General features: G+C 38.6%; 1 protein-coding gene across 3 annotated transcripts in view; it reads right to left on the reverse strand.

Annotated features, from left to right (window-relative positions):
* Positions 1 to 27856, reverse strand: part of LOC124711180 (merlin) — a 167854-nt gene that overhangs the window by 13779 nt on the left and 126219 nt on the right. For all 3 annotated transcript variants that reach the window (XM_047241107.1, XM_047241106.1, XM_047241108.1), the window contains one exon: positions 12626 to 12785. In XM_047241107.1, the coding sequence (XP_047097063.1) occupies positions 12626 to 12785 (160 nt within the window). The remainder of the gene's footprint in view (positions 1 to 12625; positions 12786 to 27856) is intronic.

Raw genomic sequence — 27856 nt, forward strand, 5'->3', positions numbered from 1 at the left:
AAAACTTTTTTATTTTGAATTCAGTGCATTAGTATTTGTAGAATGATTCATTCATACAGCATTCATTAATAAATGACAACCATGCCACTTGGGACCTGTGGAATAGTACATTAGCTTATTTGTTTGAGTTGTAAATATCTGTCATGTATTGTTGTTTTTCTGACATGTTCTACATCCTGGAGGACCTCCTCACTATGGACCAATTGGAATGAAAGTAAATCTAATCTAATCTGGCCTAGGAAAACAGCCATTTGCGACACATGCCATGAGTAGACAACTTAGGAATGATTCAGGTGAGTGCTGATAATTCTTTAAAAATGTCTGGAGCCATACTGTCTGCTCTGTTTCACACAGCTAAACAAGATGGCCCAGTGAATGATTTACACAGTAATCACCATGGATAAAAAAAGTTTCACAGATATTCAACTGAGTTAGTATTCAAGCAATTTGAGCACCAGGAAACTACTTTTATGTCCTTTCTTGATGTTATAACCATTTATCACCGTTTATAGCCATGTTGTAAGGTCTCTTACCCTACTGAAAGAGTCCACCTTTCCCAGACAAGACAATCATCATGCAATCTTCATTCATAACAAAATTGGTCATGAACGGCTTCCACACTGGTCAGTAATTAATGATCCTATAGAATGAAAATATCCACCAGATCATGATGCTACCTCGTATTCTTAAAGAAATGGTTGTATAGTGTTTGTTTTACAATATTTCCTGATCAATATGTTGATGCCCTCTTGGTTTATACATAAAAATATGCAACCCATTAGAGAAGGGCATCTGTTCCAAAATGGTAACGGTTTTTAAAAAATTTCAACACTTCACGCAAATTCCATTAGTTTTTGAGGATACCCCATCATTAGTGTGGGTGCCAATGTCATATGCTTGGTTTGTAATTTCATATGAACATGGGAAATGTCAAATAAATATGGGAAGAAAGTAATATGTATAGATGAGGGGAAGAAAGTTTGGATGGATTGTATGGAAGAGTTATACAGTGCAGAAATCAAACAATGGAAACTCCAGGTAAGAATATGAACAATGTAGGAAAAGACAGATTGCTATTTACCATAAAGAAGACATGTCAAGTTGCAGACAGGTGCACTTAAAAGACACTCACATAAAGCTTTCAGCCATAGCCTTCGTCAGTAAAAACACAACACAATCCACCAACCCACCCACCCACCCAACCACCCACCCACCCACACACAAACACACATACACACACACACACACACACACACACACACACACACACACACACACACACAAAACCAACTTCAGCATGGCATTCCAGCCCAAGATGCTAGAGTTGGCAGTTGTGTGCATGTGAAATGTGCTTGCTTGCTTGCGTGTGTGTGTGTGTGTGTGTGTGTGTTGTCCTACAGTGCAGAGGCAGATAACACCAGACTGGTTTGGGAGATGAAAGGGGAATGGAATGAAGAAGACTGAGGTCTTAAAATATTGAGATGGCAATTGGAGAAAGCAATTCAGAAGCTCCAGGAAAAGAAAGCATTGGGCTTTGACAGAATACCTTCTGAGGCACTAAAAGTTATAGGTCCAAATTCAACAGCCAGACTGATTGAGATAATAAAAAAGAATTTACGACACATGAATCCAACCCCAAGATCTACTTAAGACCTTTCTAGTACCTTTAGCTAAAAAGTGCAGTGCAAAAGAATGCAAAGCCTACAGGACAATTATTTATGATAGTTATGTCACATAAGGTGTAGTTGGAGATACTAGGGAGAACTGAAAAGAAAATTGAAGAAAATCTGGGCAAGAGCAGTCCTAATCCAGAAAGCTTGCTACAGGATGTCTGGGGTAGATTGGAGAAAGAATCAAAGAAATGAACAAGGAGGTATATATTTGTTTTATTGATGGGGAGAAGGATTCAATTGGGTCAACTAGAGTACACTGCCGAGAGTTTATAAGATGTTGGTACGGACTTGTTTTAAAGATAGAACGTTTCAAAAGGAGCTGAATGCAAAGCAGAAAGTGACATACTAGAGAATGCGGAGATGGAAGAGATGAGCATTGGAAGGGATGTAAGGCAAGGTTTCCCACTATCACCAAAGCTGTTCAACATATATGGAGAATTGCTAAGATACACCATACAGGCCATAATTGGAGGAGAAAGGATAAAGAGTATAAATTTGCAGATGATCAAGCAATGCTGGCAGAATCAGAAGATGAATAGCAGCTGTTGAAAAGTACTGCAAAAATGGATGAGGAAGCAGGGAAAAATATAAATACAGGAAAGACAAAAATGATGAGAATAACCAAAAGAAGTGCCAGTTAACATATTCTTAGATAGAAAACCAGACAGAGCAAGTGAAATCCTTTGTGGGCATGGGAGACCAAGTGAAATCCTTTGTACACATGTTAAGTTTAATGACAGGTAATGGAAGGTGTACAGAAGAAATAAGGAGGAGGATACCTATGAGAAAGAGAGCTTTTGAAAAGGTGAAGCAGTTACTAACATCTAGAAGAATTCACATGGTGCTGAGGGAATCATCTGCTAAATGTTATGATGGGAATGTAGTGTTATATAGCAGTAAATCATGGACAATTAAAAAGAAAGAAAGATGTATAGAAAGTTAGAAATGTAACTATGGAGAACAATGATTAGAGTTAAGAGTCATAAAGTAACGAAGAAAATATAACAGGAAGAAACAAGACTATACAAAGTGATCCACAAGAGGAAAAAACCTTGACTGGGACATAAAGTGCATAGAAATTGTCTGCAACAAAGAATGAAGAAATGAGAAAAAGAAGTAAAAAGAAAATTGGAATCATGGATGACATCAGAAATGGATGAACTCACAAACAGAGGAAGGTACATGCTCAGAATAGAACACGAAGAAGGAGGAGGAGGAGGAGGAGGAGGAGAACAACAACAATATAATTGGCTGAACTGTTGTAATGGATGAGTGAAGTGTTCCAACAAAGCATGTCATTTGGCCTTTATGCACTAGCAACCAGCATTCACCTTAAACATCAATAAGCCACTGATATTGCAGTTTCCATTTACACACTGCAATATAAGTTTCCTACTGAGACACATAAACAGTGCACCATCCATGTCATTTCAGAAATTCCACACCCTCTTGACCCAAATATTGATGATCATCCTTTTTTGCAACTTGCACATATTCTTCCTTCTACCCATAACAGCAGTGAGCAAACTGCTTCTGGACTATCAGGCCCATTATCTAGAATTTTCTAGTCACAAGACTTATAATGTACTACAGATGTCTTGTCTAAGGGACATTTTCATAATTTGATTATATCACAAATATGTGGTATTCATAACAATATAAATGGTGTACACCATTGGTGATTGATACAGATGTAGTAATATATGTGGCTTTACACCAACTCCACCTATACATTATAAAGCATAGAAATAGCCCACAACGTTTCATTATTGTTCTAAATTAAATTTAAAAAATTACAACAAATAGCTCTGTGACACTTTGTACATCTACATATATACTCCAAAAACCACCATACAGTGTGTGACAGAGGGTATTTCATACCAATGTTTTTTTTATTTTTTGTTCCATTCCATTAGCACATTGTGCAAGGGAAAAACTACTGTTTATGTGCCTCTCTACGTACATTATTTTCTCTTACTTATTCTGATAATCCATACATAAGATACACAATGGTGGCAACGTAAGAGTTCTTTGAATACAGGTACGCTAAATTTACCCAACAACGCTCACGAGAACTACGTCATCTTTCTCCCATAGCACATCATCTCAAGATTTTTTTGATATACACGATGTTCGGAGCATACATATAGATATTTTTATTGGTATCTGAGGACAGCGCACTGAACAACATTACACAGTATTCACTTCATTTCTAGACTAATAATTCTAGCTATTAGCAGTAGCATGTTTTAGGATGGTTAGTAAGTCAAAGTACGTGTGGCAACAGCAAGCCATTAATGCTCATCTTCCCCAGGGCAGCGTGTCAGGTGTTGAAGAGTGGCCACAAAATGGTTAGTCTGTAATGACATGCGTAGTCCACTTAATGGTGCAGTTACGACCATGAAGAAAACATAAACTGGAACAGGAAAGGGAGGTAATGACAGTGGCACGTAAAGTGCCCTCCGCCACACACCGTTGGGTGGCTTGCGGAGTATAGATGTAGATGTAGATGTAGATAATTTAATATATTATGTGATATGTTTGCAGGAAGACTAATTAGATACAGAGAGAAAACAACTAATGCACTGAACTGGGTACATATTAAGGTACCAATGAACACAATATCTGCACTTAAATCCCTCACACCCTGTATATTCAAACGAAAATATGTGGTTCCAGAGATCTTTTCAAGTCTCAAACACCTATGATATATGGGACGTTCAGTTTATCTGAAGACAATGAAATATCTCAAAAACAACACATTGGATCCAAAACATTTATAATGAAAATTTGTTTTCCTCAGAGGGGACATCCAATGACACCAAACTGAACAAGGTGAAGCCTCCCATGGTGCAGATGATGCAGAATTTGCATGAATAGAGGAAGAATGAAATATTTCCAGAATGAGATTTTCACTCTGCAGCGGAGTGTGAATGAAATAGCCTGAATCAGTCAACTACAGAGGTAGGTGTTAGTCCAGTTAAGAAACAGTGGCCAGTGAAGTCGAGTCATAAGCTCTATGCATCAAGAAAGTGCAGAGAAATTACTAAAGCTATAGATGAATACACTACAGCAAAAATGACCACAATCTTCAAAGTAGAATTTCCATCTTCAGAAGAAAATGAACCAAAGCACTCTTGCATCTCTTGATAGGAATTTTTCACAAATATCAATTCAGCTGTTGAATACTGTGCATCTTACAGTGAAAAGGTGCAAGTTTTAACTATTATTCCAGAGACATTTTCAAAGAAAACAATCTTGAACCACATTCCATCACCATCGAAGTAAATGGTGAACAAATCAAGAAATGTGAGGTCTGTAGAAGGAGTCTTTGGAAGACCAGATCCTTACTATGGTCATCCTGTAGAAACAGCTCAAGTTCAAATAGTGCAGTCATTTTATCCTCTGGAAGATAAATGGGACTGTTCTCGCCAGAGTGCCAACAAAAAAGACACTATAACTGTAACAGCTGAAGGTCAAAAACTTGTGAAAGTGAAGAGGTATGTGACTTGCAGTATTAAAGAAACTTTTGCAGTTCATAAGAGCAACTATACAACTTCACATACTGGAAGATCAAAATTTTATGCACTGAGACCTAAGTGGGTAGTCCCATACCCACCTAAAGAAGTCTGTTTATGTGTGTACTGTGCAAATTTTGAACTCTTGTGTGGTAACTTTGAAGAACTTACTGGGGCATGTGACATATGACACCTTGGTTGGGTGTGTGAAGTCATTAGTAGTCTGTGATGTAAAGTGAGAGATTTCTTTGTTTCAAGAATGTGGTGACTGCCTTGGAAAGGGAGGACTGTCGTTACAGACAATTGGCCTGGAAAACGTAGCAGAAAACTCTGCAGAAATTACATATGCAACATGGGAGGAAAATAAACTAATTAAGGAAACTGTTGCCTTTGACAGTTTCATTGATGAACTTTGTAAATGGTCAATGAAAGCAGTAACATGCCAGCATTTGAAGAAACTGCAACAACAACACATTGCAGAAGTGAAAGGTTGTGTACAGGCTGAAGAACTATGTTTAGTGCTTCACTGTGATTTTGCTGAGAACTGGTCTGTAACTCTCCAACAAGAAGTACAAGGGTATCACTGGAGTAATGACCAGGTTTCAATTTTTACAGGAGTGACATATTTTCAAAACAAGGCCACAAGTGTTGTAGGTAAAAGTGATGACACAGGACGTGACTCAGCAAATGCTTTGCTAGCAATGCGCAAAATTCTTCAACTGCAAACAGAGGCAGAGAAGATCATCATTATTTCTGATGGTGCTCCTAGTCATTTTAAAAATTGTTACCAGCTGTTTGAATTGAGTAAGCTGCTTGTGCCAGTTGACTGGGTATACAGTGCTACTGGTCACGGGAAGGGGCCTTGTGATGGTTTAGGAGGCCTGCTGAAGTACCATGCTACAAAACATAATCTTTCCAGAACAAATACAGCTGCGATTCAGAATGCTGAGTATTTTACGAGAGTCATGAAATCTTAACATCGGCAGCCCTCATTCCTCTGTCCAAAGATGAAATCGAAGAATTCTGTGTGCAGAAATAAGAAGAATGGTCCAAACAAACTACTCCTTTGACAGGAATTCTGAAGACACATTTTTGGATTCAAAGAGATGGACGAACTCATAGTGTACACACTTTAAAGAGCAAGAAAGAAGAAATTTTGTTCTTTCGGCCAGCTCCTCAGAAACAGCAGGATAATATTCAGATTCACAACCTGAGAAGGGGGATGTTTGTAGCGTGTGTGTGTATGACTGTGACTGGTGGATTGCAGAGATTACAAACACCATTTATAAGTTAAACAAAACTGTAGTGAACTTTATGCTATCACATGGACCAGCTGCTAGATATAGGTTTCCAGCCGAAGGACAGCAACAATGCCATCAGTGCTCACTTCCTGTTCACAATGTTTTGAAGACTGTAAGTGCTCCAGCTCCTATTGGTTCAACAGGAAGGCATCACTCTATATCAAAGGAAGATACTGAAACAGTGGAACACATTTTTAGTTCATTGAGTGGCTAATTTCGGTACAAAACGAAGTGCACAGAAGTTGTATAAATTTAAACCTTACATTTTGAAACCATTTAAAATGCTTGCAAAATGAGTCTCTTACTCAGCTTTCAAAACTAAAATTATGTTAAATCAGGCTAGGTTTCGATTTTTATGAGCCTGTTATGTGATAATGGGGTAATAAAACAAGTTTTACATATGGCAAAAATTTCAACTGTTTATAAAAGCCTGTTCAATGTGAAAGTGGAAGCTGTCCTTTTCAGGGAATGTAGAACTATGTGGTACTAATCAACAGAAAAAAAAATTAAAATTTTATGCACTGGCATTTTTGAAAAAAAAAATAAATAAATAAAATAAAATTTTTTCACAAATTATAAAAAGTTCAGAACTCTTACATATAAGTCCAAATGGAGAATTTCTTTGTAATCATAAAGCAATTATCTTTCAAATAAAAAAACCAAGAAAATATCTACAACTGTTCCAGAGATATGGCATTTTAAAATATTTTACCAAAATTCGTATCTTCAAAATGGTAAATGCAGTGGCATCTTTGGAGGGCTGTACCTCTAAGCAGAATTTTTTTGGAGAAAACAAAAAAATGTGTGTTCTTTACTTAGTCCTTCATTTTAACATATGCTAAATTCAATAGCATCCGGAACTATGAATGTAAGATTTTTTCCTAGCCTACCTGAATTGATATGGACTATGCCCATTATGCTTTCTTGGGGAACACTTGGTATGACCTTCATTTCTGAAGAACATTGGTCCAAACAGACATCAACTCAATTACATACATGTGAAGATATGCCTTCTACTATATCTAGTAGTTAATGCTACTGTCCACCTGCACCTACTGTTTGCAAGATGGCATGTATGAATGAAGCAAGACATGTTCCACATGAGTAGCTTTTCCTGAATCCATGCTGATATTCTGAGAGAAGCTTCTTTCCTCCAGGAAATTCATAATGTCGGGTTTTAGAATATGCCCTATGATCTTGCAAGAGATGAAAATCAGTGATATTGGTCCATAATTTCATGTGTTCTGTCTCTCATCCTCTTTGTAAACAGGAGTCAATTGTGTTATTTTCCAGCCACACTAGCCTATCTGTAGTGCATGAGGTTCTTGATAAATGGTTCAAATGGCTCTAAGCACTATGGGATTTAACATCTGAGGTCATCAGTCCCCTAGACTTAGAACTACTTAAACACATACATCCATGCCCGAGGCAGGATTCGAACCTGTAACCATAGCAGCAGGGCGGTTCCAGACTGAAGCGCCTAGAACCACTCGGCCACAGTGGCCGGCTCTTGGTAAAGCAAGGAAAGGAGTTAATTCTGCAATGTATTTAATGTAAAATCTAACTGGAATTCTGTCGGGGCGCGGTGCTTTGTTCATTTTAAGTAGTCTCAATTTTTTTTCAGTAGTTGGATCACTAATATTGATGTTTCTCATTTGTGAGCCAGTGTGGTGGTCATATATTGGTACTGTTTTATCATCATGTATGAATACATTTTAAATATGCAATTTAATATTTGCACTTCCTGTCATTTGTCTTCAGTTACAACATTAGACAAATCTTCTATGGGTGAATGGAAGGTTTGAACCCATTCATTGACTTTATGCATGAACAGAACTTCCTAGAATTTTCTGATAGATCTTTAGCGAGGCTTCATCTGTGAAAATTATTGTTGTCTTCATGCATGGTTCTTCTTATGGATGCACAAGTTGCTATTAATTTATCAGTTTCCTTGCAGTTTCTTTTGTGACAAGAGTGTAGCAGTATAAGTCTTTGGAACAGTGTCTGAATGGTACCATTAAACCAGGATATGTCTTTGTCACTTTTTTAAACTTTACTTGGGATGTATTTATCCAGGCCATGGTTTGTAACATTTTTTAGCTTTAACCATAATTGTTCTGTGTTTGCCAGATCTGAACTACATGTTCTCAGTCATCCTTTAATAAATTGATAGTGACTCACTCACACAGTTTGACCGAATGCAAACACTCACCTAGCTTTGTTGACGACCTATTTGCCTTTGGTGAACCTCTCAAAAAAGACTGGCCTGTTTGTAACTAGGAGGTCTAAAATATTTCTCTTGTGTGAATAATCAGATTGTTGTTCTTGGAAGTTGTTAGACCATGTATTCAGAATTACTTTGCCGATAATGTATGATTACTTTCCCCAGTTGATATTGAATACATTAATGTCACAACTTGCTACTACATTATGTTCCGAGTATTTCTCAGCTACTGACTTTGGCTCTCCTTGAATGACTGTATGACCAATGCGTCTGAATCTGGCAGTTAGCAGAAACATCTATCTGGTAATCGAAGTCCACCAATCCTAGTTACTCTTGTCCATACTAGTCCACAATCGGAATTGTTTGCAGCTCGCTTGGGCTCAGGCTTGTGGTGGTTGCTACAAATAATCCTCCTCCTTGAGTCAAATCTACACACATCAAAAAAAGTTTTGCATCACCCCCGTTCCCAGAACTCCTGAAGATAGATGTTGACCGTAGATATTGTATCAAAGACACAGTCCCTTTGACTCTTCAGAGATGTCACTAAACCTGCCCAAAGATGTAAACAATCATGCATGAGCAGTGCCTATTAGATGGAGGGGGTCCAACAGCCGATCAGTTGCAGTCATTCCACCAGGAAGAAGGTACACGGCTCGTCTCGTATGTAGTTCAACCATGCCTAAATGGTCAATACTGCAGTTCGATCGTGTCTGCATTGTTACTTTTTGTGCCAAGAAGGGCTCTTAACAAGGAAGTGTCCAGGCATCTTGGAGTGAACCAAAGCAATGTTGTTCGGACATGGAGGAGATACAGAGAGACAGGAATTGTCAATGGCATGCCTCACTCAGACCATGCAAGGGCTACTACTGCAGTGGATGACCACTACCAACGGATTGTGGCTCAGAGGAACCCTGACGGCAATGCCACTATGTTGAATAATGCATCTCGTGCAGCCACAGGTTGTCTTGTTATGACTCAAACCTCACAATAGCTGCATGATGCGCAACTTCACTCCTGACATCCATGGCGAGGTCCATCTTTGCAACCACGACACCATGCAGCGCGGTACAGATGGGCCCAACAACATGCCGGATGGACCGCTCAGGATTGGCAACACGTTGTCTTCACCGATGAGTATCGCATATGCCCTCAACCAGACAATCATCGTAGATGGAACCCGGTCAGGCTGAATGCCTTAGACACACTGTCCAGCATGTGCAGCAAGGTGAAGGTTCTCTGTTGTATTGGGCTGATACGTGAATGCCATCCTCTGATCGATAGTGCAACTGTATCGGCAGCATATTGGTGAGGCATTCATCCTTCATGGATGACAATTCATGCCCCCATCGTGCACATCTTGTGAATGACTTCTTTCATAATAACGATATCGCTCGACTAGAATGGCCAGAAGTTTTCCAGATGTGAACCCTATCAAACATGCCTGGGATAGATTGAAGAGGGCTGTTTATGGATGACGTGTCCCACCAACCCCTCTGAGGGATCTACGCCAAATTGCTGTTGAGGAGTGAGACAATCTGGACTAGCAGTGCCTTGATGAACTTGTGGATAGTATGCCACGACAAATACAGGCATGCATCAATGCAACAGGATGTGCTACTGGGTACCAGAGGAACCGGTGTGTACAGCAATCTGGACCACTACCTCTGAAGGTCTCGCTTTATGGTGATACAACACGCAATGTGTGGTTTTCATGAGCAATAAAAAGGGAAGAAATGATGTTTATGTTGATCTCTATTACAATTTTCTGTACAGATTCCAGAACTCTTGGAACCGAGGTGATGCAAAACTTTTTTTGATGTGTGTATATAATCAATATACAGTGCCTGGGTGTCAACCAACTCTCTTGTCCTAGTGTGATGTGGAAGTGACTGCTTTCTATAAGAAATGTTTGTTCTGGAACTTAGCTGCAAATTCTCTGGCAGTTAACAATTAATATTTTAAGATTCTCATGCTCTGCGTATACTATCCAGTCTGTTGAAATAATTGTTGATATTATACTGGTTTTCATATTTGGTGTATTGGTGTTTGAAACTGGTATATCAGAATTTTGAAGTTTAAATTATGGCCATACAAATGAAGATTTATTACCGATATGATTTGCAACTATCCAGCAAACAGTATTTCTTAATCTGTTGTGACTACCTAGTACTTCCAGTGTTCTTGGTGTTACAACTGTACAAAGGACACAGTACTATATGTTCATGGATGACATCTGCCAAGCTATATATGCCAGCAATTTTCTAGCCACTGCCCTACCCAGAAGTTCAGGTGGTGGGCTCAGTACACTGGCTGCCTGTTAAACCATTTACAATTTATTGTTAATACAGTGAAATAGAGTTGCAATAATTAAGCTGGCTGCAGGCAGAATTTTGTTGAAGATGGACGATGGGTTGTATCTACTAGTTGCAACAGAGGTGAAAAAGTACTGATTAGACTGACTTCTGTTAGGAGTTATGGCAGCCTGCATTAATGTCATTTCAAAACAACTACTCGAGAGTAAAAGCTAAACCTTACTAAATTTTGCTGTTGTTTTTGATATGTGGCATTATTCCAGTAATTATTAACTTTCTAATAGTAACCAATATCCGATGTCAGCCTTGTGCAAATGAAGCTCAGTAATTTCTTTAATAAAGCAATCTGATGTTACAAATGGCAACAATCACAGTTCATTGGACTTCAGAAATGTGTTTACCTTGTATCATTTTTTATTATTGATTGTAAGTGTGGCACAATATGAAATTGTTAATAACAATGTGCAAGTGTGAGTGTGGTTTTATTCCAGGCTCCCTCTATAGTCCGTTCATGACTGTATTTGCTACGGCACACTTTGTTGCTGTTGTTGAATCATATTATCTGTTTTATGCTAAACCCTGACTTTCTTAGGGAACTATAAGAGAATATTTCATGATATTTTTGGGTTAGTAAATGTTTTCCAGATGTCTAGCTTCAGGTTATTTGAGTGTTTTGGGAAGAAATTTGAATTAATTAATGGAATTATGAACATTTCTTCGTTGTCTGAAAATGAAAATCTAACTGATACAAACAAAAGTGTTTCGCCTGGCGGAATCTTATATCTCAATTCTCGCCCTACTTATAAGTGAGTTAAGCTCTAGTTTTTCAACCACTGCTCTGCAAATTAAAAATTATAGGGTGATGTATCATGAAAATGTTCAATTATGACACTGACATTAGTTATGCCAATTGATTAAATCAGTTAAATTAAAAAGTTGAGCCTATTTGGCAATTACCTTGACATGACTTGGTAAAAGTTGGCTGTTGCCTTACATTGCATATAGTGACCATTATGTTACATGTTGTCTTGACAATGCCAGTTGTCACATAGCAAAATCTATTGTGGACTGTCTGACAGAATATAAAATTATCATACTTTGATGCCACAAGAAGTCTTTACTTTCTTTCTTTAAAAATAAAAGAAGGAAAAAACAAACAAATCACATTATGGCTCAACTCTGCAGGAAAGATATATTGTCCTTTCTGTAGTGATGATGAGAAATTTTATAGTGCAAATTGTCTGGCTCTTTATTTAATGTCTCACTAAAGCCAAGGAAGTTATCTAGTGACACTTATATAAAACATGATGAAATATATTAAATGTAGATATTAGTGATGACATATGGCAAATGCCTCTGTTGCACAATATTGGCACATACTAAAGATGACATATTAGCTATGATAATAACCATAAAAAGCAGATATTAAATAGTAACCATGAACGATATGCTATGAAACAGAATAGTTTATAGTTTCATCTTTGCTCACATATGTCATCAGAAAATCATGACTAATAATGCTGAACATTGTTTGATGGAAAGAAAGATTATTACCAAATTCTGGAATACAACTAAGACACATGTTTGACACACTTACCTTACGTAAAGTTGAATACTTGGTTTCACCAAGCCGGACTTGCTCATCATGCAGTTGGTCAAGCTGGCTTTGCTTCTCCCCAACCTTGAGAACTTCTATCTCTGAACGTAACTCTCGTAGCTGCTCTTGCAGATGCTTACTCTTTTCAAGGTACTCAACCCTGCAAGTAAATCAGTACTACTGGTCAGATATATCTGTTTCATAATACCACAAACATTAAACTATGTGTCAGTGCCACATACGACCACAGATGGGAGATTACATTTCCTTGTCAGACAGTCAGTGACAATCTGAATAGCAAGTAGCACATATACTGTACAATATTGAATGTCATAGCTAAAAAATACAGAAAGAGCATTCTCCTGAAATACAAAACACACACATATTCACACAAGGACAATTCACGCATATGTGGCCACTGTCTACGGGCACTGGAGCCGAACTATGACTGCGTCTGACGTGAGCAGCAATCAGGTGGCAGGGGTAAGGAGGAGGCATGTAGACTGTGTGTCTGAGATATGTTTCAGTGAACTTGTGTGTGTTTTCTACTTCTCAAGAAGACTTGAACTGAAAGCTGAAATATTTCTAGCACGAATGGCCTGAAAGCTGCAATATTTCTAGCATTATTTTTCATTGTGCCTGTCTGCGATCCAATGACTGCTCTTGTGGTAAGTAGCAATCTATCCTTTCCATATTCTTGTCAAAGGAAAAGTGTTACGAGAAACCTAAAACACTTCTAGGAAAGGCTACTTAATATCGTCTGTGATATGTGAGCTAGTGCATACCCTGTTAATGAAATTAGATGAGATAGAAAGGGTGGCATGTTTATTTCTAGATATATCACATGCATTTGGCAAAGTATTTTATTAGCTGATACTTGATAAACTGGAATCTTATGGTATTAGAGGAGTAGCTAAAGTCTCTTACAATCATGTCTGCAAAACAGCTACTAGGTAACACTAGTCACACACGAAGTGGGTATCATTATTACGGGGTACAACTCAAATCTAGCTACTTTAAAGTGTGGTGTGTGTCCCAGGGGTCAGTTCTGGGGCCTTTATTGTTCATATTGTATATTAACACACGAACTGCTACAAGTGTAGTGATGGATGTTTCACTGCCAGGCCAGACAAGAACAGGCCTTGGTGTGAGGCTCTGCTGTGGCCAGCAATGTGCAGATGGCCTGAGGTGTAAGGCTCTGCTGTGAGCAGCAGCAACCTCATGGCAGTCAATATGTTAATGATCTACCCACAATGCACAATAGCAAGGTACTTAACTAAGGAGATGACATAAAAGTCTGGCCTTTAAATGTTTCTGATGTCTTACTTGGCTTGAAGAAGTACTTCCAAAATAACCGCTTAAGCTTAAACTTTGGTAAAACAAGTTCAAATACACCACCAGGCTGACGGAGTGCAATGGAAATTGTGTCTGATGATGGTTCAGAAATGAAACTGAACTATACGCTGACATTATGTTAGGCAGAAATCTTTCGTGGGAAGCCAAAAATAAGAAAATCAATTTGCTCAATGAGGACAATGCCACAAGTTCTGAATTATGAGCTAATGAATATGATCTACTATTCTTTACCATACCAATACCTTGCATATGGAAAAATGGCACTGTGCTGCTGCCAAGCATGCAAATAAGAAACAGGGTAGTCATCCATAACAAAAAGGCACTTAGGATTCTGTGCAAGCTTATTTATTATGGGTATTGCAAAGTGATGTTCAAAAGTAAGACTTCACTAATAAGTTTATAAAACTGCTAAACTAATTTTAAAATACAAGCCATACAATGGTGTAGATATGTACACATTTATAATACTACAAGGCATTGCAATTATCCTTTGGAAAGGCATAAGACAAAAGCTGAAAACACAGTCCCTATTAGATAGGGATCAAATTTTGTAACAAACTTCCAAAGATCATACAATGTAAGCTTTCATGGCCGGTATTCTCTTCACTTAAAACTTTTGGCCTGATAGGCCATGGTCGAAGTATAAAACTCTCCCCTGACGTTTCGTCTCCAACTGCGGGAGACGAAATGTCAGGGGAGAGTTTTATACTTTGACCACGGCCTATCAGCCCGGAAGTTTTAAGTGAAGAAACTTCCAAAGAATTTAAAAAGATCTAGTGGAAGCAGCATTGAAATGGCTTTGAAGGAGTTTCTTTCAATAAATGTTTTATACTATTAAGCAATTCCTTTCAGAGGGGTAGAATACTTTCATTTGTACCACAAAGTTATGATAGGTAATATAAAATATGTCCACAGTCCAAAACAAATCCTGTATTTTGTCCACGGAGAATAAATGAAAGTACACATGGAGTTTCACTTTCTTATGTTTTTTCAAGGATACACCTTCTTTCATACATTCATCTGTTATAGCCTCATACAATATAATTGTTCAGTTTGCACAAATTGTAGTCTGTTCCTAAGCTATTTACTTGTCATCTTTCTTCTTTCAGTGGCTCGTCTTTCGCCTTTCTTGCTGGATTGTCATCACAGTATTTCCCATAAGACATTAAAAACATACTTTTCACCTGGGCGACATAATTTAACTGCTTTTTCCCATATGCAAATCACTTATGTTCTGGGACTTTTCAGGAAGAAAAACTGCTGTTATGTTACAAACTACCAGATTCAACTACTGTTTGCAATAAAGTATTGATGACAGTGATAACTGCCAATTAATATTGGACAAATAAGGCATAGTGCATCAAATCACTCACAAATAATACGCTACTGGATGACAACCAATAAGCGACCGTACCTCCCAGGACAAACACCTTACTATGTGGTACACATGTGAACCTCTGCTCACTTTATGTTACAGGGCAGATTAGCAAAGGTATAGGAATCCTGTCACTGGACACTCCAGTCACAGAAAAGTATTACCTAAAATGCTCTCCATACACATACACAAGCTAAATAATTTAGGAGTGAAGGAAACTGCTCACTGAATAGCAGAAGCAGTGAGTTGTTGAAAGGCATACATAAAAGAGAATGACTGTAAGAGAATTCTTGGAAAATGTAGGTAACCTATAAGGGAGGCTGTGTACAGAACATTTGTGTCATCCATTCTTGAGTACTGCTTGAGTGTTTGGGATTCCCACCAGATCAGGTTAAAGGGAGATATCGAAGCAATTTGGAGGTGTGCTGCTAAACTTGTATCCAGTAGGTTTGATCAAGTGAACTCAAAAGAGAATCCCCGAGGGCAAGAAGACTGTTTTCATGAAACAATATTGAAAAAGTTTAGAGAACCCACATTTGTGGCAGACTGCAGAATGCTTCCTACTGCCATCAACATACATCTCATGCAAGTAATTGACGATAAGATAAAAGAGAAATCAGTGCTCATACAGAAGCACAGAGACAGTCACTTTTCCTTCATTCATTTTGTCAGTTTAACATGAAGGGAGAGACTAACAGTGGCATAATGTACTCTCTGTCATGATGGACATATCCATTCTTTTCTGCACATCCCCATCTGTTCTGACATGAAGGGATTGTATAAAATTCCAAAAGCTAGAGATTCCATTGTGTTTTTAAACGTGTTCGTGTCACCTGGTGCTCTGGTTGATGTCGTTTTGACAGCTGCTTAAGAAGACTCTTTTCTTATATCAACAATGTTATTAGTACTCATTTTAATGAGCTTAATAATTAGATATGATGCATTGGGGAAAAAATATCATCTTTGGTGCAAAGCAACTGGCGCGAAAAGCATTTTTTTTACGCTGTGGAAAATTTGCTACATAGTGTATGATCTGCAGCTATTGTGGTAGTGTCTAGACTGTCATAAATAACAATGCAGTTACACACGCAGTATTCCTATAACACCTAATATCAGTACAGAGGGGGGGGGGCAGGGGGGGGGGGGAGGGAGAGAGAGAGAGAGAGAGAGAGAGAGAGAGAGAGAGAGAGAGAGAGAGAGAGAGAGAGAGAGAGCACTTTTGAAGAAGTTGTACCTTTTGTGTTGAATAGGATTAAATAACTTACAAATTTGTTTATGGTCAAGTTAACTCATAATCGCTTAGTAGATGGGCACTGCTCTGATTGGTGATTGACATGCTCAGAGCTTCAGTGTATCAGAAGATGTACATTTTGGGAGATGGAAGAACATATCTAAAATCAAAAAGTTTCTCTTTGAGGACACTGCTGCAGCATGTATGCAACATAGCGTAACTTTGATGCGGGTGTACAAGCACCAACATGTAGGCAAGGGATTAATGTGGCATTCGTGTCTTTCTGATGTGGGTGCAGTAAATGCAGAAATGTGAATTATAGTGACATTATTACCAAATGTGTCCAACAAGGACCAACGTTCTTTTCTCGGCTGCCGAAGGACAAACACTGGTAGACATCCACTAGAGAATAAAGAACGTATATGGGGCAGCATTTCTGTAAAAACCAGTGTTGTGGACAAGAGTTACTACTGTTTCATGATTTCGTGTGTCCCTTTATAGCAAATGTCGTAACACAAAAGTTATTCCAACTCGAGGGGGAGACACTAGAGCACCCACCCTATAGTCCTGATCTCTCCTTATGTGATTATCAGACCTTCAGTGCCTTAAAAAAGGCCTAGGAAGGTTGACAATTCCCACTGGATGAGGATGTGCAGCAGGCAGTTACAGACTTCTTCATGAAGCACGACACACTGTTTTAAGAAACGGGTATCTTCCACCTGATGCGTCACTCGGATGATTGCCTCAATGCTCATGGTGCTTTTGTCTGATGGGATACTGATTCTGGACCCTACAGTCCTCGAACAGAAACTTTTTTGTCGCCCCTTATACTATAGAGAAGTCACAGAAAGGCTGAAATGCAAAAGACTTAACTTTTTTTAACAGAATTAATTTAATAGAATTTTTTCCATTTGATATAGCTTGTTTAGTTCTAACTCGAACATAAAGCCATTCCTGTACCTGCTCACAGTTAGCACAATAATAAGGCCTCAGACAACCCACTGATCCATTGGATAAATCATCATCAAACAATGTCACATGCACTCACTTCTGGAGACACTGTGAACACAATGGCACAAAGCCTAGATATGTTAGCTATGTGAGTACATACATTTGATTGATACAGGTTTTCAATCTTTAGAGAAAAATGTTGGTAAGTCCTATGGGTGGAGAAACTTTAGTTAAAGTTACTGATGCCTAATTTAATTTGTTGTACGAAAGTTTTACAAGTGCCCTTATACGTTAATTTATAAAAATAGAAAGCCCTAAAGTGACATTTATATCTAGAACTATTCTGCATGTGTGAAAAATTCCAAATCACACAATTACTAAGATTCCCGTCCAAACTCTTATGTTCCTCTTCATAACTGACTTGGTGAACTGGTTTTCAAGTGCCTAGAAGGTAAGAGTTTGCAATTTCTCATATGACCATGCCTAATAAAGTTTTGTAATGAAATGAACAAATATTGTGAATCATGGTTTGTCTCATAATGTACATAATCTAAATCATTTGATTCAGGTACAGGAGACACAGCAAATTGCGGTAAAATTTCACTATAAACAACGAATAGCTGATCTTGACAGACAGCATAATAATAACAATAATAATACAATTTTGCTATACATAAATGCAATAAAATCTAACACTTAATTACTCCTTGCTCAAATTATCATTTCATCCTCCATGAATTCTTCTTTTGAATAGCAGCATTTCTATCGCAGAATCAGCTGTGGCCTTGTTTTTAAAATTTCTGGCTTCATATTAAATATTTTTTTGCCCATTAACTTGTTATGTATTGTCATCCCCATATACTGTGGAGTCCATGCATATAATTTCAACTGGTGTGTAGGTAGCATAAAATTATTTTTATTTCTTGTGTTATATGTATGGTTAAAATGATTCTCTTCAACTAACGTTTGTCTGCCATGTAGGAAGATTATAATTTCACAAATGTATATGGAGGGAACATTTAGCATTTCCAGTTTCTGAAATAATGGGCAACAAAACTCTGTTTGCTGTGCAGTACACGTGTATCGGATAATTTGTTTTTGTAGTTTCAGTATTCAAGATGCACTACTTAAACTTTCCCAGAAAATTATCTTCTATCTAATGACAGATTCAAGTCAGTGGAACTAGCTAGTACTTGCATTACAAACGCAAAACTGCTTAGTTTTTTGAGAGGAAGTCAATATGTTTATTCCAGCTTAAGTTCTTGTCAACATTTACACACATATAAAATCTTCTCAGTTACTGTTTCATATGCCATTTGATTACTGTGGCATTTTTATAGTACTCACACTGAAACTGGTCACACATTCTGGTGGAGCTTTAAAAAATCAAACACTCAACTTCATTAGCTTCGAAAATTATAAGAGGAGCCTACAAAGTGGTACAAATAAGCAAAAAATTAAAAACAGACAAAATATAATCAAAATCTACTTCGAACAGAAGTGTAACATTCTTTGTCCAAATGAAAAACACACACTGTGTCATTAAAATATTTATCAGAAATTGTGGGAGAGAATTTTATTATTTTCTGTTTTGTCAAAAGAGAAAAGCAAGAAGAAATGGTTCTGGAAATTTCTTTCTAAGTCATAATAATGAAGCTTTTTTGTGTGGCTTGTGCCTACGTTAAATCCTCTCTAGTTTAGAATGCTTGGGCAGTTTGCATGTGATACGTTGTAATTGTGATTGTCTTCAATAGCTGACTGATGAGAACATGTGTAGTGCGGTGTCATGTTTTTGTTGTTGTTGTTAGAAGAGAAGAGAAGCTGTGAAAGCCAGTACTGGCACACTGCCTGCTTTCCAAAAATAGCACCAAGGAGGCTATATAGCTTAACATCCCTATCAGATGAATGGACCACTATCAAACCCCATGCACTCATTTCTCGAGACCCTGGGAACATAATGGAAGAAAGTCTAGATATCTAAACTTAAGAGTATGTGAAAATTCCATTTTAAAATGAACATGTTGAAGAATACCAACAGTCTCACACAGTGATAAATATTTTCATTTGTTTTTTCAGACATCATTTGCATGTAAGATTGGGGAATGTAGTTTATTATCAGATTCCACTGTAATGAATCTGAGGAGTGAGAGACTTGATAGTTGATGGCTGAAAGTACAACTCTTATCTTTTTCAAGAATCAAAGGCAGAACTGTCAATTTCCTCCAACAAGTACTACTATATGTTCAGAGAGTGTAGTTTATGCAGCATTATTAGTATACAGGGTGTGTCAAAAAGAATCACCTGATTTTAAAAAAAATCCCATCCTTCATCAAAGACACCAACCACTTTCTCGAACGCCTGGAATGCTTACCCAATCCGTTACCCCCAGAAACCATCCTTGTAACCATTGATGCCACTTCCTTATACACAAATATCCCGCACGTCCAGGGCCTCGCTGCGATGGAGCACTTCCTTTCACGCCGATCACCTGCCACCCTACCTAAAACCTCTTTCCTCATTACCTTAGCCAGCTTCATCCTGACCCACAACTTCTTCACTTTTGAAGGCCAGACATACCAACAATTAAAGGGAACAGCCATGGGTACCAGGATGGCCCCTTCGTACGCCAACCTATTCATGGGTCGCTTAGAGGAAGCCTTCTTGGTTACCCAGGCCTGCCAACCCAAAGTTTGGTACAGATTTATTGATGACATCTTCATGATCTGGACTCACAGTGAAGAAGAACTCCAGAATTTCCTCTCCAACCTCAACTCCTTTGGTTCCATCAGATTCACCTGGTCCCACTCCAAATCCCATGCCACTTTCCTTGATGTTGGCCAGCTTCACACGTCCGTCCACATCAAACCCACCAACAAGCAACAGTACCTCCATTACGACAACTGCCACCCATTCCACATCAAACGGTCCCTTCCCTACAGCCTAGGTCTTCGTGGCAAACGAATCTGCTCCAGTCCGGAATCCCTGAAGCATTACACCAACAACCTGACAACAGCTTTCGCATCCCACAACTACCCTCCCGACCTGGTACAGAAGCAAATAACCAGAGCCACTTCCTCATCCTCTCAAACCCAGAACCTCCCACAGAAGAACCACAAAAGTGCCCCACTTGTGACAGGATACTTTCCGGGACTGGATCAGATTCTGAATGTGGCTCTCCAGCAGGGATACGACTTCCTCAAATCCTGCCCTGAAATGAGATCCATCCTTCATGAAATCCTCCCCACTCCACCAAGAGTGTCTTTCCGCCGTCCACCTAACCTTCGTAACCTGTTAGTTCATCCCTATGAAATCCCCAAACCACCTTCCCTACCCTCTGGTTCCTACCCTTGTAACCGCCCCCGGTTTAAAACCTGTCCCATGCACCCTCCCACCACCACCTACTCCAGTCCTGTAACCCGGAAGGTGTACACGATCAAAGGCAGAGCCACGTGTGAAAGCACCCACGTGATCTACCAACTGACCTGCCTACACTGTGACGCATTCTATGTGGGAATGACCAGCAACAAACTGTCCATTCGCATGAATGGACACAGGCAGACAGTGTTTGTTGGTAATGAGGATCACCCTGTGGCTAAACATGCCTTGGTGCACGGCCAGCACATCTTGGCACAGTGTTACACCGTCCGGGTTATCTGGATACTTCTCACTAACACCAACCTATCCGAACTCCGGAGATGGGAACTTGCTCTTCAATATATCCTCTCTTCCTGTTATCCACCAGGCCTCAATCTCCGCTAATTTCAAGTTGCCGCCACTCATACCTCACCTGTCATTCAACAACATCTTTGCCTCTGCCTCGACTGACATCTCTGCCCAAACTCTTTGTCTTTAAATATGTCTGCTTGTGTCTGTATATGTGTGGATGGATATATGTGTGTGTGTGTGTGTGTGTGTGTGTGTGTGTGTGTGTGTGTGTGTGTGTGTGTGTGTGTGTGCAAGTGTATATCCGTCCTTTTTTCCCCCTAAGGTAAGTCTTCCCGCTCCCGGGATTGGAATGACTCCTTACCCTCTCCCTTAAAACCCACATCCTTTCGTCTTTCCCTCTCCTTCCCTCTTTCCTGATGAGGCAACAGTTTGTTGCGAAAGCTTGAATTTTGTGTGTATGTTTGTGTTTGTTTGTGTGTCTGTCGACCTGCCAGCACTTTCATTTGGTAAGTCACATCATCTTTGTTTTTAGATTTTTTTTCCTATGTGGAATGATTCCCTCTATTATAACCTTATTATGTTATTTGATATACATGCGTGAACAATGTACTGTTAGAAAGAGCAAACTTCCACTAGGTAGCACACTGGCATCTAGAAGTGCGGGAATTTTTAAACCAAAGGATTACTGAACGATGGATTGGTCACACTGGACCAAATGATTCAGCCTTACATTACTGGCCTCCAAGGTCACCGGACCTGACTGTATGTGGTTATACCTTGTGGGGGTTTAAAAAAGACGATTTATGTGCCTCCGTTACCAACAACAATGAATTAACTGAGACATCGCATAACAGCAGCTGTGGAAGCTGTAACTCAAGACAGTGTGGGAACAACTGAATACCGGACTGACACATGCCGAGCATCTCAAGGGGGCATATTCAACACTTATGAAAAAGTATGAAAAAAAAATTTGTTTTAGTTTCCTGTTCATCAAATAACAAAAATTCATTGTACATGTTTATTAAGTTCAGAAATATAGATGTGTCAAATCAGATGTTTCATTTTGATACACCCTGTACGTTCTCCACAATTGGAAAAAAGGGGAGGGGGGGGGGACCAATCAGCAATTTTCTCATTTTGGTTGCTTTAAAGTGCACCACTGTCATTATGTATCATGATAGTATTTTTATTTTCTTTGTGATGTGAAACTGCCTGCTGAGTCATTTTCTTAAGAACTCCCCTGAAATGCAATAAAAGTGAACAGTTAAGAATACAAGCACAACTCCATTAAGAGAAACAAGAAATGCTTTATTTCTCAAAACTGAGATGATGACAATGTGTCTGTAGGAAGACTACACATCAAGAAGAGACACATAGATCCTGCAGAAATACATGCTGATGTGATGCTGTCGGTTCCTAAAGTTGAGGACTTGTTATTGTCAGGCAGTTTTGGAGTGGGGGGAGACGTGTGCTAGACTTCCACCGTTTCCAGGGGGGGAAAAGTATTTGTGGGCAAGTGCTGGTTACTGAAGAGAAATTAGCTACACAGCTCAAGAAACAAGTTCCTCACTTTTTATTAAGTTAGGCACCACAATTTCAGTAAACTTGTCAGAATTATAATCAGTGAGCATGAGGTGTTACAGCTGCTGTGACTCTGTTAACATTAATCTTACAGAACAAGTTAATAGATAATGCTATCATCACATGTACAGAGATGCAGCTGTGTAAGCATGTAACAGACATAACACACAAACTTCTCAGAAGCACTCGACTGAAAGATCACAAAGGTTGCCACAAATAACTAGATGAAAAGAAGAATGTTTCCCTAGTTTATACTACTGTGTGCTTTTAGGTGAAATCAGCAATCCTGATTGTGCATCCATTTACTCGAGCGCACAAATCTACTTATGTGCAAAATGATTTCAGTGGCATGCAACAATCATCAAAGCAATTCTTTCTACATATTACTACAGGGGTAGTAATAACTGAACTGCTGATTAAAGTGTTGCACTAATTTATACATCTTCACTTCAGGCTTTCATGTTTATGTTTTACACAAACAGCTGGTTATGCAAAACTAACTGCCATTGAAAACTGTACACTATCATCAAGTTAACTCCAAGAAAAACAGAAAAGATGATCCTATATTGATTTGGAACCACTGTATTAGCATTTTGTGTAATTTTTGTAGCATTTTATGAATAGCCTGTGTTTTCCATCACATAATGCCTGCCACTCTTCTTTTACTTCCCATTAACACCACCTAAAAAGCATTGATGAATACTCATTTTAAGAATTGTGTTTTTATACCATTTACTTCCATTACCACAACAGCATTTACCACTTATGTTTATTTCACAGCTCATCATCCAGTGTGCATTTTGCAAAAGAAATCCCACATATCTTTAACTTTTTTTGTGCATGGGAACCCTGTGTAGTTTCTGGTCACTGAACTGCTATCAAGTCTTTCTACCTACTTCACAAAAAAAAAAAGGTAACATATGAGGAGATCTGCCTACCAACGATCAAATCAGGAAAAATGGCGGACCAACTGTGTCAAACACTTGAATTGATATTTATCTTTATCAGAACAGAGGTTGATAACAGGAGAAGTAATTGGTAGATGCACAAGTGCAATTTTTGCTTCTGACCATTTCCTTGTGTCCTTCCTGACTAAGGATTTGAAGAGCACTTTTTATTTCCCATCAGTAGCTGTGCATGTAGCTTTCCTTCTTTTTTCTGTTTTACCACATTTATCCTGATTTAAAAAACTGATAATTTCTAAAGCCATAGATTTAATCATATTTTATGGTCATACCTCTCATCAACACGAAGTTACTTTGAAATATATTTGCCTGAGAAGTTCTGATTCTTTATAATACCAGTAAGAGCTATGAAAAAAGCAGTGAGTATGTGTTTTGTATTTTTATGAATACTTTGCTATACAGAGCTATTATAAATGAGTCACTCATTTTCAAAGCTATATATTTTTTAAAATATTACATGAACAAATATTGATGTATGTCTAGAACTGTAAACTTGCCAAGTTTGCTTTGTGCCCACCAGTTCACATTACGAGTGCAGTGCCTTGACAAAAAGATGACAAAGCAAGAAAAGACGTTTTGTGTTAGGAATTAGTGAGATGTTTATCTGTTACTACAGCACAGTGTGCATTCACAAGGGATTGTGGAAAAGAACTGCCATTTAAACAGAGTGTATTTTAGTATCCACAGTTCAGGGATGGATGTTGCCTTTGTAAACAGAAAAGTTACCGATCAACCCAGTATGCCAAGTGGAATTGTGGTGAGGGTGAGGGAAAATTTGGTGTGCAGGGTATTTAAAAACAGTCCATGGTTGTTTTCATTATCACTACCCAAATGACGAACTTCTGCATCACTGGATTGGGAGTAATGCAGTTCCCTTTGCCTATCAGGTCGTCTGACCTAATGCCCTGTGACATTTTCCTTTGGGGGGTACATTGAAGATCATGCTTACATATCTCCATTGCCAAGAACTCTGGAAAAGCTCAGAAAACACACCAATGCTGCCAATACAAAACAAGGATGATTCTCATGTGCAAGTTTCAGTGAAAAAAGACGCAAAGGACTTACCGAGTGGAAAATGTGTAAACAAATACACTTGGAAAACAGTTACGTACAAGAAAAAGAACAAACTCAAAAATACCAGGATCTCATCAAAACAGGTTGACGAAAATGAATTTCTCGTTATAGGCGACTCCATACTGAAAAATGTGGTAGTTCCGAACTGTGATATCGATGTTCGCCCTGGCATTCAACCTCAACAACTCGCAAAATATTTTAAAAATATCAAAATGGTTCAAATGGTTCTGAGCACTATGGGACTTAACTTCTGAGGTCATTAGTCCCCAAAAATATCAAAAAGCATGATTCTAACACCAGAAATAATGGTTGTCCTAAGACAAATTTCAAAGCTGTTATAATACATGCAGGGACAAATTCATTACGAAGCAACAGCCAGTAAGAAATAATAAATAAAACACGAAACATAATTCGCTGTGCCAAAAATCTTTATACAGGCTCAAGACTGGTAATCGGTGGAATTTTACAAAGAAGTTTGGTGAGTAATACTCACATAAACAATTTAAACAGTGGCATTAGCGAACAGTGCGATGAACTTGGTACAATTTTCATTGACCCAAACAAATTCCTGAGTGACAAATGTCTGGGTGGGGATGGTGTTCATTTAAATAGACTTGGGTCAGTGACTTTCAGTAAAATGCTCATTGACATTTGTAAAATAATTGAAAATAAGGGAAACTGATACTGTCTGTAGGGGATGACAAATCAAAAATATCTTCTCTAAATAAAAATCGTGAAAGTAATCGAAATGTAGAAGCTTCTCAAGGATTTTTGGAGCCTCACCAGCACACAGAACAGGACATGACACAGAACAGGACATGACACAGAATATGACTAAAAAACTTTCTCATATTAACAAAACACTAACTGTGATGCAAATGAATTTATGTAGCATTAGGAATAAATTGGAACTGGAGTATTTCTGCATTGAAAAGAAAGTAGACACTGTTTGGCCCTGGCTGAGGAGTAATGAGGTAGATTGCTTTATTCCTCAGGGATATGTTGCTGCAGATGTAATGTGTCGGGAAGTGAAAAAAATGGGGGAGGGGGGGGGGGCGGGGGGCAGGGGCAGGCATTTTTGTTAAAGAGGGGACAATATTCAGAAAAATTGATATTAGCCCATACTGTTCCGATATGGATGGGGAATTCACCTGTGTAAATCTTGTGGATCATAACCTAATTATTAAGTCTCTACAGATCACCAAGTGGTGACGTGTGTTTTCTTTGAGAAATTTGAATTAATAATGGAGATGATGTTAAATCATCATCATCATCATTTAAGACTGATTATGCCTTTCAGCGTTCAGTCTGGAGCATAGTCCCCCTTATAAAATTCCTCCATGATCCCCTATTCAGTGCTAACATTGGTGCCTCTTCTGATGTTAAGCCTGTTACTTCAAAATCATTCTTAACCGAATCCAGATACCTTCTCCTTGGTCTGCCCCGACTCCTCCTACCCTCTACTGCTGACCCCCATGAGTCTCTTGGGTAACCTTGCTTCTCCCATGCGTGTAACATGACCCCACCATCTAAGCCTGTTCGCCCTGACTGCTACATCTATAGAGTTCATTCCCAGTTTTTCTTTGATTTCCTCATTGTGGACACCCTCCTGTCATTGTTCCCATCTACTAGTACCTGCAATCACCCTAGCTACTTACAGATCCGTAACCTCAACCTTGTTGATAAGGTAACCTGAATCCACCCAGCTTTCGCTCCCATACAACAAAGTTGGTCGAAAGATTGAACGGTGCACAGATAACTTAGTCTTGGTACTGACTTCCTTCTTGCAGAAGAGAGTAGATCGTAGCTGAGCGCTCACTGCATTAGCTTTGCTACACCTCGCTTCCAGTTCTTTCACTATGTTGCCATCCTGTGAGAATATGCATCCTAAGTACTTGAAACCGTCCACCTGTTCTAACTTTGATCCTCCTATTTGGCACTCAATCCGTTTATATCTATTTCCCACTGACATTACTTTCGTTTGAGAGATACTGATCTTCATACTATAGTCCTTACGTTTCTGATCTAGCTCTGAAATATTACTTTGCAAACTTTCAATCGAATCTCCCATCACAACTAAGTCATCCGCATATGCAAGACTGCTTATTTTGTGTTCACATATCTTAATCTCACCCAGCCAGTCTATTGTTTTCAACATATGATCCATAAATAATATGAACAACAGTGGAGACAGGTTGCAGCCTTGTCTTACCCCTGAAACTACTCTGAACCATGAACTCAATTTACCATCAACTCTAAAACTAGTTGTTAAAATCTAAATAAAAAATTGCTATCTGTGGGGACTTCAATATAGAAATGGGAAATGATTGCAAGCAAGACACAAAGTATTTTTTTTTAACCTCCTCAGAATGTTCAATCTGTATTGTAGCAATAGAAATGCCACACATGATGGAGCATGTATAGATAACATCATTGTTAACTCTGATAGGGATTTGTACACTTGTCAGTATTGTAGGTGAGGGACTTGCAGACCATGATCCAATACTCCTCGCACTCAACCAAAACAAAACCGAAGGACCCCCCTCCAACACAGGTGCCAATGCTAACGAAAAGGTAACGTGGGTTAGAGGGCAGAAGGAAGAAGTAGTAAACCAGTTCATTCAGAAACTCGGAGATACTAAGTGGACTGTATATATAACTGTCAAGTGGGAATAAGTAAAACAAACTGCTTTTGTGAACTTCATTAAAATTTATTTAGATTTATGGTATTATTGTTCTCCTCTTACAAAAATCAGTCATAAAATCCAACCTATAAAGAAAAACATCAAGTGGTACACAGATGAACTTACCAATATGAGGGAAAATATGAAATCATTGTAAAAATTCTCTTAAATATGGAATGGAGCAGAAAGATGAATTGTACAAAGCGTATCTTGAATGTAAGAGAACCTATGGAACTAAGCTTAGAATGGCAAAAAGTACAGCATACGAAAGATACATTGAAGGGGCTCCTAATATGTGCACAGCTGCATGGAATGTTGTTGCACAAGAGCATTGCAGGAATGATGAAC

This window comes from Schistocerca piceifrons, chromosome 8, assembly GCF_021461385.2.
Source record: "Schistocerca piceifrons isolate TAMUIC-IGC-003096 chromosome 8, iqSchPice1.1, whole genome shotgun sequence".
Lineage (NCBI taxonomy): Eukaryota > Metazoa > Arthropoda > Insecta > Orthoptera > Acrididae > Schistocerca > Schistocerca piceifrons.